We start from the raw sequence: 16,062 nt of genomic DNA, 5'->3' as shown, positions 1-16,062 counted from the left end.
GGAGGTTGGGGCTGAAGGATTGTAACATGGCGAGATCCCCCTCCCTGCCCCCCCAAAAAACTTAGCCATCTATGTGGTTCTGGAAAGACTGAACCTGAGAAACAGATATGACCTGAGCATGCATGAAGCAGAGGCTACTGAGCAGGAAGGATGGAAGGGTCCCAGGGAGCGGCCTGCTCCGTCCGCCCGGCGCGGCGCTCGCTCAGCGCGCGGGGTCCCCGGGGCTCGGTATCTTTTATAACCATTTACAGAGCTCCTTTTATGCAGCGGTATAGGATTCCATACTATGGTTGTACCACACTCCACTAATCCAGGACTCTACTGATAAACATTTAGGTAGTTTCTAAAATTTTACTGAGATCACCAATGCTATAAATAACCCCATATCTCAACTCATTCAATAAATCTACAAAATAGGTTTCTACAAAGGAAACACTGGGTCAAAGGGCATACATATATTTATAACTCTGAGAGACATAACCAAATTGATCTCCATAGGGCAAGTGTTCTCATGAAGACTCTTTAACAAGCAGGTTAAGATTAATTTCATCATAGACTAGCTTACCTACGGAACATAAAACTATACTTCTGGATGTCCGCCAATCGGGCCATCTCAAGTTAATGATATACTGGTCTAGTTTTAGTTTGTATTTCTCTTATCATGTATTTAACTTCATTCCATATGTTATAGAGTCATCTGTGGTTTTATGTAACTGTCTACACTTTCTCCACATTTCTTTTGAGTTGCTAGTCCTTGTTACCAGTCTTATCACGTCTTGTGAAATAAGAGTTCTCTGTAAATTAAGATTAGCCTCCAAGGGACCAGCAGATGGCATAATGGTTATACTGCTGGGCTCCCACATGGTCGACTGTGGTTCAAGTTCGGGACCCCATGGCTTGAAACTCACACCAGGTGTGTGTGCGTGTGTGCGTGCGTGCGTGCCCAAGATCCCAAGAGGAGAATGGAGAAGAAGGGATTATGGCGTGGCCAACCCCCCTGGAGGGGAATTTCTTGCTTTCTGTTTCTCTCTGTTTCTTTGGCAAGTGCACACACCCCATAGCAAAAATCTTTAAAAAAATAATTAGCCTGCTATAATGGAACTCGCAATGTTTTCTCTCAGCATGTATTTGTCTTTTGATTCTGCTTACAGTGATTTTTTTTCCTTTACAGAAATTCTTCACAGTTAAACTTATTCATCTTTTTTTTTAATTGCTGGATAGCATACATCCTCACTAGAGAAAGTCAGAGAGAGGGCGAAAATAAACCCTGGTGGGAAGTAGTCACACCACTATCCCATCTCCATTTCTCTATCCTGCTGGGAGTTGGGGCACAAACATGCATGCACCAGGTGTGTTTTTCAGGCCACCAGGGCCAGGATTAGAACTGCAGTTGGCCATGTGAGATATAGCTCCTTTAACCACTAGGCAGTGGGGCTGGCACGATTGTTTTTTCGTGTTTTTTTTTTTTTTTTAACTTTTTTTTTCTTTTTTTTGGAGAGGTTTTTGCTATAGGGCGTATGCACTCGCCAGACAGACAGAGAGAGAGAGACAGAAAGCGAGAAATCACCCCCCGGGGGGATGGTCACGCCGCAATCCCTTCTCCTCCAGTCTCCTCTCGGGATCTTGGGCACGCACGCACACGCGCCCAGCATGAGTTTTAAGCCACCGGGTCTGGGACGCGAACCGCGGTCGACTACGTGGGAGTCCAGCGACAGCCATTACGCTAACTTGCTGGTCCCTTCCGATAGTTTGTTTTTACATCATGGTGTACACTAAGAAGTACAGTTCCACCTTGACTTTGGTTTAGATGGCTAATCAACTGTCCCAACATCAGTTATAAAATAACTGTTTCCTCACTGATCCGATATGTCATCTCTAACATTCACTAAAATACTGTGCAAATTTAGGTCTATTCCTAGATTTAAAATTCTGTTCTAATTGATATACTTATGGGCTGGTAAGTATTTTAGTTTCAGAACTTTGACAGATTGCTTTATTGTCTAGTAAGTCTGACCCAACCACACTACAAATTGTTTCCAGTGTTCCTAAGTAATTTTGTCTATTTCTTTGTATGAACAAGGGAATCCACTTGTTTAATTTTAGGAGGAAAAAGGTCTAACCATTTTTTTTTAGTATTGGACACAACTGAACTAATTTAAGGAAAATGTACAATTTTAACTTGAATTTTCCTATTCAAGAACATGGTATAACTTCCAATTTGTTTAAATAATCTATTCAATATTACATTCCTTGGAAGTTTTTTTTAAATCTTATTTCATGTGAGTCTTATATATTACTAGTTGGTTGTTTCTATGCATTTTACTTTATGTTATTTACGATTAAAAAATAAGTCTTTTTTATTATATTTTTAAAACATAATTTATTAAAAGAGAGAACTATTTTTTTTGGAGAGGTTTTTGCTATAGGGCGTGTGTGCTCACCAGAAAGAGAGAGAGACAAAGAGACAGAAAGCGAGAAATCACCCCCCCCCCAGGGGGAATGGCCACCCTGCAATCCCTTCTCCTCCATTCTCCTCTTGGGATCTTGGGTACGCACGCACACGCACCCGGCCTTTGTTTAAGCCACGGGATCCAGGACCCGAACCATGGTCAACTACATGGGAATACAGCGACGTGGCCATTACGCCAACTGCTGGTCCCCCCAAAAAGGAACATCTTAACAGTCTATTTCACACTGAAGAAAAGTTGCTAAGTGAAAAAAATACAAAAGGTTATATATGACAGATTCCACGTAGAGCGTTTGTATTAAGACTACATGTGCACACGCACACATGTATAATATACATACACAGACATACATACACAGACACACGATTCTCAATTTATTCTTCTGCAAACAAAGAAAGTGAGGCAGGGAGGGAAAGAAACAGGTTCAGGATCATCCACAGGATAAATTGCAGAACTAACACTCAGACATAGGTCTATCTGCTTTTAAAGCTGTAGTTTAACTATATATTAACTACTTATTACATCCAGCTCAGAATTAGGTGACTAAGCAGATAAACTTAAGCTGGATTAAATCAGAGTTCAAAACTATACACTAACATTACTTTATAAAATAAATTTAAATTAAAATTTCAAAAGAAAAGAAAGAAAATGAATTAGTTGCAGCAAATATACATAATAACTGGAAGCATAAAGAAGACATCTAACGGGAACCAGCAGTTAGCGTAATGGCTATGTCGCTGGACTCCCACGTAGTCGACCGTGGTTCGTGTCCCGGACCCGGTGGCTTAAAACTCACGCCGAGCGCGTGTGCGTGCGTGCCCAAGATCCCGAGAGGAGAATGGAGGAGAAGGGATTGTGGCGTGACCATCCCCCCTGGGGGGTGATTTCTCGCTTTCTGTCTCTATGTCTCTCTCTGTCTGTCTGGCGAGCGCACATGCCCTACAGTGAAAATCTCTCCAAAAAAAAAAAGAAGAAGGCATCTAACTGGGAATTTCTTTCAATGGACTACAGATAGAAATTAATTGAATGCATGATGACACGATTAAATGCCAACCAAAGTTAAAGCAATCTAAGAAACCATATGGCCTCCACAGGAGCTTTGTGAATTTAAACAATATTAAGAAAGGAAGGAAGGAAATGAGGCAGGGAGAGAGGAATGGAGAGAGAAAGGAAGAAAGAAACATAGAAAGATATTTTTAAATACAAATACCTATTTGAAAAACAAATCTCTCCATGTATTACATCATGTGATACAGAAGCTAGTGCTGTAATAGGAAGTTTGACTATCTAATGGGGGTAAAACAAATAGAAAATAGTAATTAAATTGAAAAAAATTACATTATTTCATACACTTTAAAAGGAATTACAGTCAAGGCAAGCTATTGGCTCGAAGTTGCCTTGTGTACAATGGAGATAATACTTGCCCTGTGTAGTTATAGGCATACAGTGGTGGTGAGAAACATGTGACCGTTACCTGTAAGTTATCAAATGCTATTTAAATATGTAGTATTATATTTCCTAAACTTGCAATCGTACTGTAATAGAGACCCAATCATCTAAAAATAAGAAAGTTTTCAATTCTTTAGTACTGTTAATTACAATTTTTAACTGAATATTGTTTATGACGTTGTAAACTGGGATAGCCTGTGGTGTGGTGGTTAAAGTGGCTGGATCCTACACAGCTGACTGCACAATTCGTGTCCTGGAATGGGTGGCTTAAAAAACATGCCAGGCACATGTGTGTGTGCCCCAAATCCTAAGGAAAGAATGGAAGAGAAGGGAGTGAGATGTGGTTACCCCCTTTGGGTAGGAGGTGATTTCTCAGTCCCCTTTTCCTCACCTGGCAAGTGCACATACCCTATAGTAAACTTAAAAAGCAATAATAATTCATTAATAATCAACATGTATGTTTTATATTAAAGTATACTTTTTGAGAAACCATAAATGCCAAGCAAAACCCATGACACATTGGTTAAGTAAGATGCAAGTGTTTTAGGCAAAGTATCAAAAAATTACTCCCAACGTATTAATGAGTGCTTTTCTGACAGGCAGATTCAATCTCTTAGTAGGAGGACTACATGGAACACAACAAAATATTACACATTCAGTATTTTCTATGGCCATACATACTTTGCCTGAAAATATATAATATACAGGATATTTCTATACTACTATCGTAATAAAGAACCAGAAGCAGGAATCGGCAGGTGGCTTGACGGTTAAGGTGCTGGATTCTCACATGGTCAACAGTGGTTCCAGTCACCAACCCAGAGGCTTACAAATCACGCCAGGTGCATGTGCATGCATGTCCAATATCCCAGAGGAAAGTGGAACAGAAGGGATTGCAGTGTGGCCATCCTCCACTGGAGGGTTGATTTCTAACTTTCCTCTCTCTCTTTCTCTGGTGAGTGCATGTACCCTACGGCAAAAACCTAAAAACAAACAAACAAACAAACAAAAAACCAGAGCAAGGGGTCAGATAGAGTCATGATGGTAACACAGGTGGGCCGCATGGGAAAGGCCGTGGTCTGCATCCTCGCAGGCCTTCCTGGGCATTCCGGTCCTGTGAGGGTCATCTGTGCCCTGGGCTGGTCAGGACTGGGGATGGACTGCTTCATGAGAACTCTGTGGGGGATGACTATCCCCCACCATGTTTCTCTCTTTCATGGAAGAAACTTAAGAAAAAGGGGGGAGGGAGCAAAAAGTGGCCATGTATATGTCTACAAACTCAGAAAATAGTGGCCTATATAATAGAAATATTAGTGAATATTTAATTTCCCAATGATTAATCTTATGATTACTAATACTGGAACTCTTTCAGTCTTTTCTTACCTATTTTAAGACAAAAGTCTATTGAGGAACACATTGAAAGTGAAATCTCTAACCTACCTTTCTTAAATTTCTATGGTATTTGTATCATACAGTACTGAGACAAAGCCTCAAAGAAAACTGAGGATACTTTTACAATAACAAAAATCATGACATTTTAGAGCCAGAAGGGATTTAGGAAATTCCTTTATAGGTAAGGCCCAAAGATTCACCACTTGCCCAAAATGATAAAAGCTGGTTCCTGAATAGCTAAGATCAGTGATTTTCAGAGCAGCTTAATTTCTATACAACACGTTAAGAAACAAACAAAAATACAACAAACAATAAAAAAAAAAAAAAAAAAAAAAAAAAAAAAAAAAAAAAAAACCTGGGAATAAACAAACAGGGAATATAAAGCAACATTTCTAATTGTTATACAATCTGTTTCACTGGAAACAAAGTCTTATCTTATTGTAGACAGGCACATTAAATTGTTTCCAACACTAGAATGCAAATATATAAACTATAAAAAATTCTGGGACCAGCAGGTGGTGTAACGGCTATGTCGCTGGACTCTCATTTAGTCTACAGTGGTTCAAGTCCTGGATCCAGCGGCTTAAACTCACAGCAGGCACATGTGTCTGCATGCCCAGGATCTGAGAGGAGAATGGAGAAAGGATTGAGGCATGACCATCCTTCCTGGGGGTGATTTCTCTCTTTCTGTCTCTCTGTCACTGCCTGTCTTTCTGGAGAGTGCATGCGCCCTATAGCAAAAACCTCTCTTCCCCAAATAATTCTTAGTCTCTACTGAAATAACAAAAAGCATACAGAAAAGCTAGATAAAAAGAACTGATAATAACAAATAATTTTAAAAAATAATTAATTGTGTTTATTATTAGTTAATTTGCTGCAGGACATGTGCACTCGCAAGCCACCAGGTCCAGGACTTGAACTGCCATTGCCCACATGGGAGCCAGCGCCCTAACTACCATGCCACCTGTTGGTGCATAACTATGGTTTTTTAAATGAAATCATTTATTTGTCTCTGGTGAGGATCAGTAAAAACAAACACACATTAACCTTTCATGATTGGAAATGGTTTGGCCAAAAGATATCAGAGTCCCATATAAATTTCAGGGCATTTATGTGCAACTCATCTGTGTGCGAAGCCACAAGAGAAATACTACCCTTGGGAAAGAGGTATAGAAAATGAAAAGCCAAAAGGCATCTCTGAGCCCGCCAAGTCGGTACCCTGGGCAAAGCTTACCCTCCCGAATTGAAAAAAATGTATGGACAAGAAGCTTTCATTGAAATGAAAGGATGGCAGACACGTCCGAGGAGCACTGCAGGGATCTGATCCCCTTAGGAACCTTGTGATAGATGAACGTGTGGAGACGGCAACCAGTGGGCAACAGAGCAATACTGAATGGTGGTAGTACGAGGACACAGGAGCATCATGTTAGAAGACTTGGAACGACTATAAGTAATGGCTGTTCAACAGAAAAACCCGTGTCTCCTGGTCAACGGGCCTGTTTTACTATGATGTAAAAATCAGGTCATGAACATTTTCATAGTAACTTTTCATTAAGTAAAAAAAAAAAGAAAAGAAGAAAAAGAAAAAGAAAGAAAGAAAATGAGAAAAGCCAATCTAGGGAATATTCCAAACAACATAAAATCAGGAAGAGGGATTTTCAAACATTAAGCGGTATCACGTAAAGCCCATGAAATAATCTCAGAGAAATGATACATTTTAGAATGAAAAAGAAAGGGGAATTGTAAAAATCTGAAATGTTGTTAATAAATATATAAGTTATTAAAGTAAAAACAGTGAGGAAAATGTAAGCATGGTAGAGATCATACCATTCTTGACTAAATTAATTAGCTAAGTTTACAGTGAGGAAGAATAAACAGAAAACCTCAACTCTTAAGCAACTGTAGAAGAAAAAAGGGGGAAAAATCCATAAAGAAGAAGAAAATATGTGATATAAATTTCTAACACACACATACACAGAGTGCACGATTGTCTTTGACATAATCTGAGGCAGTGTTAACGCTAACTATAAAATATAAACTGGTTCATAAAGGAGTCAATTATAAAGCATCGAAAGAAAGCATACAGAGTAAATTCTACCTTATAATATTTAACCTACTCATTAACAACTTCCTAAAATTATTAATTTTTTATACTTAACACAAATGAGAGTAATAATCAAATATATATATATACGTATATATATGCATATATATACGTACATTTTAGAATGAAAAAGAAAGGGGAATTGTAAAAATCTGAAATGTTGTTAATAAATATATAAGTTATTAAAGTAAAAACAGTGAGGAAAATGTAAGCATGGTAGAGATCATACCATTCTTGACTAAATTAATTAGCTAAGTTTACAGTGAGGAAGAATAAACAGAAAACCTCAACTCTTAAGCAACTGTAGAAGAAAAAAGGGGGAAAAATCCATAAAGAAGAAGAAAATATGTGATATAAATTTCTAACACACACATACACAGAGTGCACGATTGTCTTTGACATAATCTGAGGCAGTGTTAACGCTAACTATAAAATATAAACTGGTTCATAAAGGAGTCAATTATAAAGCATCGAAAGAAAGCATACAGAGTAAATTCTACCTTATAATATTTAACCTACTCATTAACAACTTCCTAAAATTATTAATTTTTTATACTTAACACAAATGAGAGTAATAATCAAATATATATATATACGTATATATATGCATATATATACGTATATATATATATACGTATATATATATATATGAAATTTTACAGGAATTACTGTAAATCAAAATATGGTTTCAGCAAAATTATCTGGATAAGCGAAGTTTAACCAAGCTATATCACTGTAATTAATGACTTTTAATTAAAAAAAAGAGTATACTGAAGAACAGCATCAACAAGTGTTTGTTATTGGCGTCCTCCTCCACACAGCAGGATCAAACGTCTTCCATCAAATAAAGTCAGAGAATGTGAAATCGGCTGCTATCACAACAACCCCGAGAGAATTTCCACTGCCCCAGAGCAACATGCCATGTACAGTCCCACAACCCACGCACTCACCTTATCTTTGAAAAGATGTGGATTTTGGTATATAAAATCTCGGTAGCTTTCTGTCCGTACTTTATCCTAGGGTGAAGAGAATAACATTGTGCTTACAAAATAGTGCTTAACATTGTGCTTACAAAATAGAACAAATCATTGTTTTTAGAAAGATATTTGCTATTTTGTCACACACTGCCAGTTTCCACAGCTATTTTTGCCTACCAAGTTTATTTTTCCTAAAAAAAAAGTCAAGAATAGAAACAGCGACGATTCACAAAGACATGTTAAAGAATGTCACTGAAGGGATTTTAAAAAAAGTACACATTGTCTTCTTTTTACACGTATTAGCCTAAGACGTCAAATGATAACTAAAGATAACAGAGGATGAGCGCGATGTTTTGCTCCTTTAAACAGGACCTAGAATCTAGACTCCCTGTATTGGGGCTTGATTAAAATAACAGAGAGGGAAAAAGATCAAGGTAAAAGTTGCAGTTACAAGTGAAAAATGAAGCTGCACTGTTTTTCTAAGAAAGTCATTGATCAATAGCTACCTGATTTATAACCCTGTTTTGTTTCTAGAAATTTCTGTAGTAGGAAATGATGCTTAAAAGCCTATTAGCCTAAAAGTAAATCATCTGAACTCCACATCCCACATTAGGAAACTCCTACACTCTGGAGTCTGCCATGAACTGTGACCAAGCAGACATTCAACTCTAGCGTTTGTGCTGGTTCATACACAGTCCACTCCCTCGGCTGAGGCATGTACTGACTGCAGACTGAGCAGTTCTGGTCTCTGCTGCCAAGTAAGTAAAAAGGAGTATGATAAGAATAAATACCACAGACAGGTTCCTAGTCCTGGGTGCCACAGCAGGTGAAAGACAAATAGTTAAACCAGTTGCTGCAATGTCAATGCATTTCACAAACCATATCCCACAAAAACATTTTTATGCCAATATTGGGATTTTTTTTTAAAGCACAAAAAGGAGATCTTACGTTAAAAGGCAAGTCATTTTACTTAATATTTGAACCCACTTAATCCACTGATTATTATCTTTTTATTTTTTTGGAGAGGTTTTGCTATAGGGCGCATGCACTTGCCAGAAAGGAACAGAGACAGAAAGGGAGAAATCATCCCCCAGGGGGGATGGCCATGCCACAATCCTTTCTCCTCCATTCTCCTCTCAGGATCTTGGGCACGCACATGTGCCTGTTGTGAGTTAAGCCACTGGGTCCGGGACTCAAACTATAGTCAACTTTATGTGAGTCCAGCAAGGTAGTCATTATGCTATCTGCTGGTCCCCCAAAGGGCTATCTTGAAGATTAATTATAATACTTTCAAAATTGTTGATTATTATCTCGAATTGCTTTACAATACTTACTTTTAGGGGCTGGTTAAGGGCACTGGACTCCCACCTGGCCAGCTGCGGTCTGAGTCCCAAATCCAGCGGCTTGCTTTCTCACTTTCCCTCTCTCTCAGTCTGGTCAAATTTAAATAAATAAATAAAGCTAAATAAAACCAAAAAATGATTTTTAAATCAGGCTTACTACATCCCAATTCTCCAGTAAGTTATTTTAAGAATATCTAAGAGAACTTAATGTCTAAATAAATTTACAGTATTAACTCATTACTGTTTTTTAAAAATCATATCAATTTCATATATTTTAACCTTTATATGGTTCTTGCAATATACTCAGTGGTCCCGCTGACACAACAAAACCTACAAAGGAGGAATGCTGGTCATGAGTGCAGCCGCTCAGAACGCTCTCACCAATCATCCTGCCTCACCACTGCTCGACTTCATCAAGAGAATCCCCACTGTCCTAGCTCCACACACCACTGCTCCTGCGCTGAACTACAATCCTTCATTCTAGCTCCTTCTACATATTCACCAGCTTTTTCATACCTTCACACTAGAATAATGAAATCCAAAGTTAACAAGCATAGAAAGTTATGCATAGCAGAGCTTCAACTTAACTGAATTTGTCAAAGAAAAACCCACTAAGCAGGAAAATGCAAGCAAATAAATGACTACTCTTCATAACTATTTCTAAAAGTATATTCTAATAAAAGACTAATCCTTCTATATAAAACGAGGTAATAAACAACAATGTATTATCTTTTGTGCCAACTTACTGAAACTAAGAAACAGAGAAAACTAAAATTAGAGCTCCAACACTATGCTCAGAAGATATTTTAAGAATGTAAGACAAATCATAGAATTATTCCTGCAAATATACAAAAATAAATAAATAAATAAAAGGGCCAGCCAATGGTGTGGTAATTAAGGCAGACGGACCCCACTTGGCTGACTGTGCAGTGTGCGTCCCAGACCCAGCAGCATGTGGAACATGCAGGGCACTTGACTGTGCAAACCCCAAAAAGAGGGAGACGTGGAGGACAAGGGAAGGCAGCTGGTCATCCCCCACAAGGTGCTGTTCCACTTTCCCTCTCTCTTTCTCTTTCTCTGCCAAGCACATGTGCCCTCTAGCAAATCAAATCAAATCAAAACAAAACAAAGAATGCAGCTAAAAACAGAAGTCACATACTGTAAATTATTATTATTTTTTTTTTTTGGAGAGGTTTTTGCTATAGGGCGTGTGCCCTCACCAGAAAGACAGAGCCACACAGAGACAGAAAGCGAGAAATTATCCCCCAGGGGGGATGGCCACACCCAATCCCTTCTCCTCCATTCTCCTCTCAGGATCTTGGGCATGCACAGACACACGCCTGGTGTGAGTTTAAGCCACCGGGTCTGGGACTCACCACGGTGGACTACAGGGGAGTCCAGCAACATAGCCATTACACCAACTGCTGGTCCCCACATACTGTAAATTTTACATACACAAATGAAAGTATATTTTTAACTTATAGACTTTCAGAAGTGGACAGGCTGCACAAGTCAGCTGCATAAACAAGAAGAATGTGGTAATAAAAATTACTAAAATTCCAAATTATTAAATGGCACTACAATCTGCAATATATGCACACTAGGGTGAACAATGTTTTTCTTGAAAACAAATTCCTAGTAATCGTCAATAATCACTCCTTAAAAAATAAAGTAGCAAGGCATTTTGAAAGTTCATGTAAACTATATCTCTGGAATTCAAAAGTTATCTTTATTTTAATTTCAGAAATTAGATCACAACCAGTTTTATTTTAAATTATTTTGATTATAATAAAAATGTGCACCAAAAGTGTTATTTAAATACACAAGACTCAGAAACAAAAAAATATATAAATCATATCCATAAGAGTAAGACCAATTCTAAGCATAAAAATAAATCCTATAAATATTATTTCTCAATTTTAAATGACTAATAAAAACTACAGAGGATTCTAGTAGTAGGACAACCTTAAACAGCTCATGTGTGCTAAGAATTGTTCTGGTCAGAACAGAACAACACCGATGGATAAGGTAGGTATCACCTTCACTGACAGCATACAACTGAGAAAAATATAAAAACAGATAAAACAGTTCTTTTTTGAATGGCATATATCCACATCTCCTATGAATACTTAAGTCATTTCTAAGAGAGAAATTATACCATAGAACAACTAAGGGAAACGGAGGCTTGAAGAGTGATTATTAAACAGAATTTTCAAGGGATTCTCTAAGAGGAAGACGGTGCTAGAAAATTCTAGCTGGGACTTACGAATCTATAGGTACATCAATGGGACTTAAGACTGAAGGTCAGGCATGAAGGTCCTCTAGTTTTTAAAACTCAGCTGCAGGTGTCCAGGGATTTATAAGTGGTAAGTACTCCCAGTGGATCTCCCTGATCACTAACAATACAAATACTTACCGAGAGTCTCAGTGATCTCTGCATGTCTGCAAAGCCCAACCCAAAGGTATTACAGATGCATAGCATATAAATTAGTGGGGTGATTTTAAATGACAAACATGCGTTTAGGTTGATTCCTTTAAAGAAAATAGTCTACATATAATAAAATTAATTTTTAACAAGGAAAACGGAGTAAGCCCATTTCTTTTAAACAAATTAATTTTTCACTTACTGTAATGCTTATAACAAGGTATCTGTTATTTTCCAATGCCATTAGCCAAATGACAACAACAAAAAGAACAACCAATGGTACCATGTCATCAGTGCGTGAGTGACATGCCAGTGTTTTAAAAGACCCCACGTAATTACGACTACTACGAATCAGCAAATTGCCACCCCGATGATCCTGCAAAACTGACTCAACAATACATACACATGTTATTAAATATCCATGATTATTTTAAATGAAAATGTGTCAGGAAAACCTACTCTTAAAGCTTTCATAAAATAAAATGATCCTTAAAGGCAGGATTTAGTAAGTTGTTTGTTGGCTTAATGGCGGCACCTAAAATTCACATAGAGATCAAACATTTTTAATAAGTTTTACTTTCCAATGCTTATTTTACTCTACTTAGATGACTGAATTAAAATTCTCTCTGGCTATTTTACAATCCATAATACTTGATAAAATGTATAATTACCAAGTATACTTATAAATTAAATCAACTTCTATTTTATATGGGCATTAGCATTATAAAAATTAAACCAACCAGATTTAAACACCTGATTTAACCAATTTAGGAACTACTTCTAGATAGTAATGACTGCAAATGTAAAAACGTTATGCCATAATGACCAAGGAAATCATTTATAATTACACTTTGCACTACAGGGTTATCATTTGCCCAAACTAAAGTCAGTATTGCTATTTCAAATACTAAAACGTAGCATTTCTTTTGTATGTTAAAAGGTAAATGTATTAATGTAATGGTTCCTACTTAACAGTTGCTCTTAAGAGTAAAATCATTAGCAGTATTTAACTACTCCTTTAAGCAAACAGTGACTTTGCTACCTCTGTAATCGTTTCAACCCAATATCAGCTATGGAGCACCGAGGAGGTTTAAAAACAGCTCCCCTCCCCCAAATGAAAGAAAACCACAGTAAGCAAAGCAGCAGCAGTTCTCCTATAGCATATGAGGAAGAACCTGTTCTACTTTTCCTTTAGCATGGATTTGGGGTATTTACGCTCTTCTAACCTTTAGCATTTCTTCATGTATCCCATAATGCCCATATGAGCTGAAATAAACACCATCCTCATCCTCCTGGAGGTCTGCAATGGCAGTAGTAGATGACGAGCAGGTTCTGACATCTGCGTTCATCACAAAATCCTGGGCAAATTGTCTGTAATCAATTTGAAATACACCCTTGAGACAGGTTTATTGGACCATGAAAAAAGGAAAGGCTAGAGGTTGTGGAAGAAGAAGACGGGGGAGGGAGTGGAGTGTGATGAGCCTTTTAAATCACATTTTATCTTAAGCAACCGAAAGCTCCCCCTGCTGGATGTTAAGCCATGGCGTATTCAAACCCAGTGGGAAGCATTCTTACAAACCATAAAAGCAATGCCAACTATAGAGGACAGCTCCTTGCATCTCTCAGCTGAACAAAATAAGCACATTACCTTTATTCACCTTTGTTACTTCTGATACTCTAAATCTTTTTTAAAGCAGCTGAGTGAGTCTAGTATGCTTACATTAATGTTCTTTAAAACCTTATTATCTCTTGGGAAGTTTAAACAGACAGAAAGTAGGCCCAAGCAGGTAATTATTTACACACACCACCACCACGCACGCCAGCTCTAAAACTCAACTCCTTCTCTGATCACGATACGTTAAAAATATATAGGGTATGCAAGGAGAGCTGCAAAGGGACAGGAAGCGGAGTTGTTGGTTACCAGACTACCTAGCATAAAAACTCAAAAACAGGGAAAGGGGACTGCAACCTGGCCTGCTATCTTTCCTGCTAGACATTCTGGAAAATCATCGAAAGGACACTGATGCAACGGCAACCGGCTTCCAAGTCCAACAGGTGGAACGCTGTGGTATATGGGGTAGAAATGCAGAATCTCGGGCCCTACCCTAGAGCTCTTGAATCAGAATCTACACTGTAACAAGATCCCCACGTGACACATATGCACATTAAACTTTGAGAAGTACTACACCAGTAAAATGCTAATTTATTCACTGGAAAAATCTGTCCTAATACATCTAGTTTTCTGGTTAAATACTACACCATAACTACATTCTGATTCTTTAAAAACAAAAATTTCAACCTGTATTTTCCCCAAACCTAAAAAATATTAACCCCTCCGATTTAAAAATCTAGGATAGAAAAAGTACAATGGGGGCCTGGAGGTGGCATAATGGTTAAGGCATAGGACTCCCACATGGCTGACTGAATTCCAGAGCTGGTGGCTTGAAAATCACACTGGGCACGTATGCAAATCCCATGAAAAGAAGGGAAGAGAAGAGGTTGGGGTGTGACCATCCCCCCAGGGGGTAGTGTCTCACTCCCCCCCTTTCTATCTCTCTCTCTCTGTCGAGAGCATGCAACCTACACCAAAAACACTAAGAAAAAAAGGAAGAAAAAGTACATGCAGAAATCAACAGGAAATAGGAAAACTAAAATATATATATATACATATATATCAAAGAACAAGGCATTCAGAGGACAAAACTTGTCAGAACAATTCCCAATGGTAGAAAAGTAATTAAGAGGATGTATATGAAAACAGAGAAAACCAGTAAGATTTTTATATTAACTATATCCACAAAACATAAAGCTACATAAATTTACCACTACTAAATTAAATATGTGCACTGTGCCTTCTCGTTTATGAAGCGTTCTACTACAGGCTCCCTCGCCATTAGCTGTTGCTACAAGACTGATTTCTATGAGCGGATAAATTACTTCATTCTTTGCAGATCTTCTCGCGCTCTCGCTAAGGCAGCTTCAGCAGACAGCGCCCTGGCTTCCATGTGTTTCAGTTTCTCTACAACAGATGTGTTTTCACTGAGTCCATTGGGGTATGAGTATGGGACTGACGCCGGTTCATAAAGATCTTCGACATCTGAGGAAATAAATGGACATTAGTGCCAGGTCATCCGATAATGATGAAAAAGTATCAATGTTACAATATAGCATAAGTGGCTGTTAGGTGGCCGACTGAAAAATTTACCAAAGTACTTTTAAACACTTCACATCCCAACTGTTTCCATTTGAAATACACCTGTGAGATACAAGCATTACTTACAGTGAGCCAAACCCAAGAAGAAAGTAAAAAGTACAAGCAAGAAAATAGTGTATTCATCCCCAGGTATCTTTCAGATATGTGAATTACATATCTCATTTCATCCTCAAAATGAATCTAAGATATAAGTATTTATTCCTACTTTAGGCATGCCAAAAATACGCTTCAGAGAATTATGTGACCAGCCCAAAGTCAAACAGCTGTTTAATGGAGAGGCTACGATGCAACCCCACACCTACTTTCCGTGTCCTTGCCACTGCTGCAGGCCGCTTCTCAGCCTGTGTCCTCGTCAGCAGAATAGCAGCTATTTAGATAGTTAGACATTCCTTAAGGGAAGCCCTGCCATTTGCAACAACTGGGATGAAACTGGAGGATACTGTGCTAAGTGAAATATGCCAAGCACAGAAAAAGAAATGCTGTGTGATCTCATTTATACACGGAGGCAAACTTAAAGAGGCCGAGTAGAGGGGCCAGCAATTAGCGTAATGGCTATGTCGCTGGACTCCCACGTACTCAACCACAGTTCAAGTCCTGGACCCGGTGGCTTAAACTCACGCCGGGCGTGTGTGCGTGCGTGCCCAAGATCCCGAGAGGAGAATGGAGAAGAAGGGATTGCGGCATGGCCAT

At 38.3% G+C, this 16,062-nt stretch overlaps 1 protein-coding gene across 1 annotated transcript in view; it reads right to left on the bottom strand.

Annotated features, from left to right (window-relative positions):
* PRMT3 (protein arginine methyltransferase 3) overlaps window positions 1–16,062 on the bottom strand; it is a 128,605-nt gene that overhangs the window by 99,904 nt on the left and 12,639 nt on the right. Inside the window, exons 6-8 of the mRNA XM_006146901.3 lie at window positions 15,096–15,255; window positions 13,385–13,529; window positions 8,364–8,429 (exon numbers count right to left, since the gene is read on the bottom strand). Of these exons, the coding sequence (XP_006146963.1) occupies window positions 8,364–8,429; window positions 13,385–13,529; window positions 15,096–15,255 (371 nt within the window). The remainder of the gene's footprint in view (window positions 1–8,363; window positions 8,430–13,384; window positions 13,530–15,095; window positions 15,256–16,062) is intronic.

Source organism: Tupaia chinensis, unplaced genomic scaffold (genome assembly GCF_000334495.1).
Source record: "Tupaia chinensis unplaced genomic scaffold, TupChi_1.0 Scaffold000196_1, whole genome shotgun sequence".
NCBI lineage: Eukaryota > Metazoa > Chordata > Mammalia > Scandentia > Tupaiidae > Tupaia > Tupaia belangeri.
Note: the sequence above shows the minus strand (reverse complement) of the source record. Positions and strands in the feature narration are given on the sequence as shown.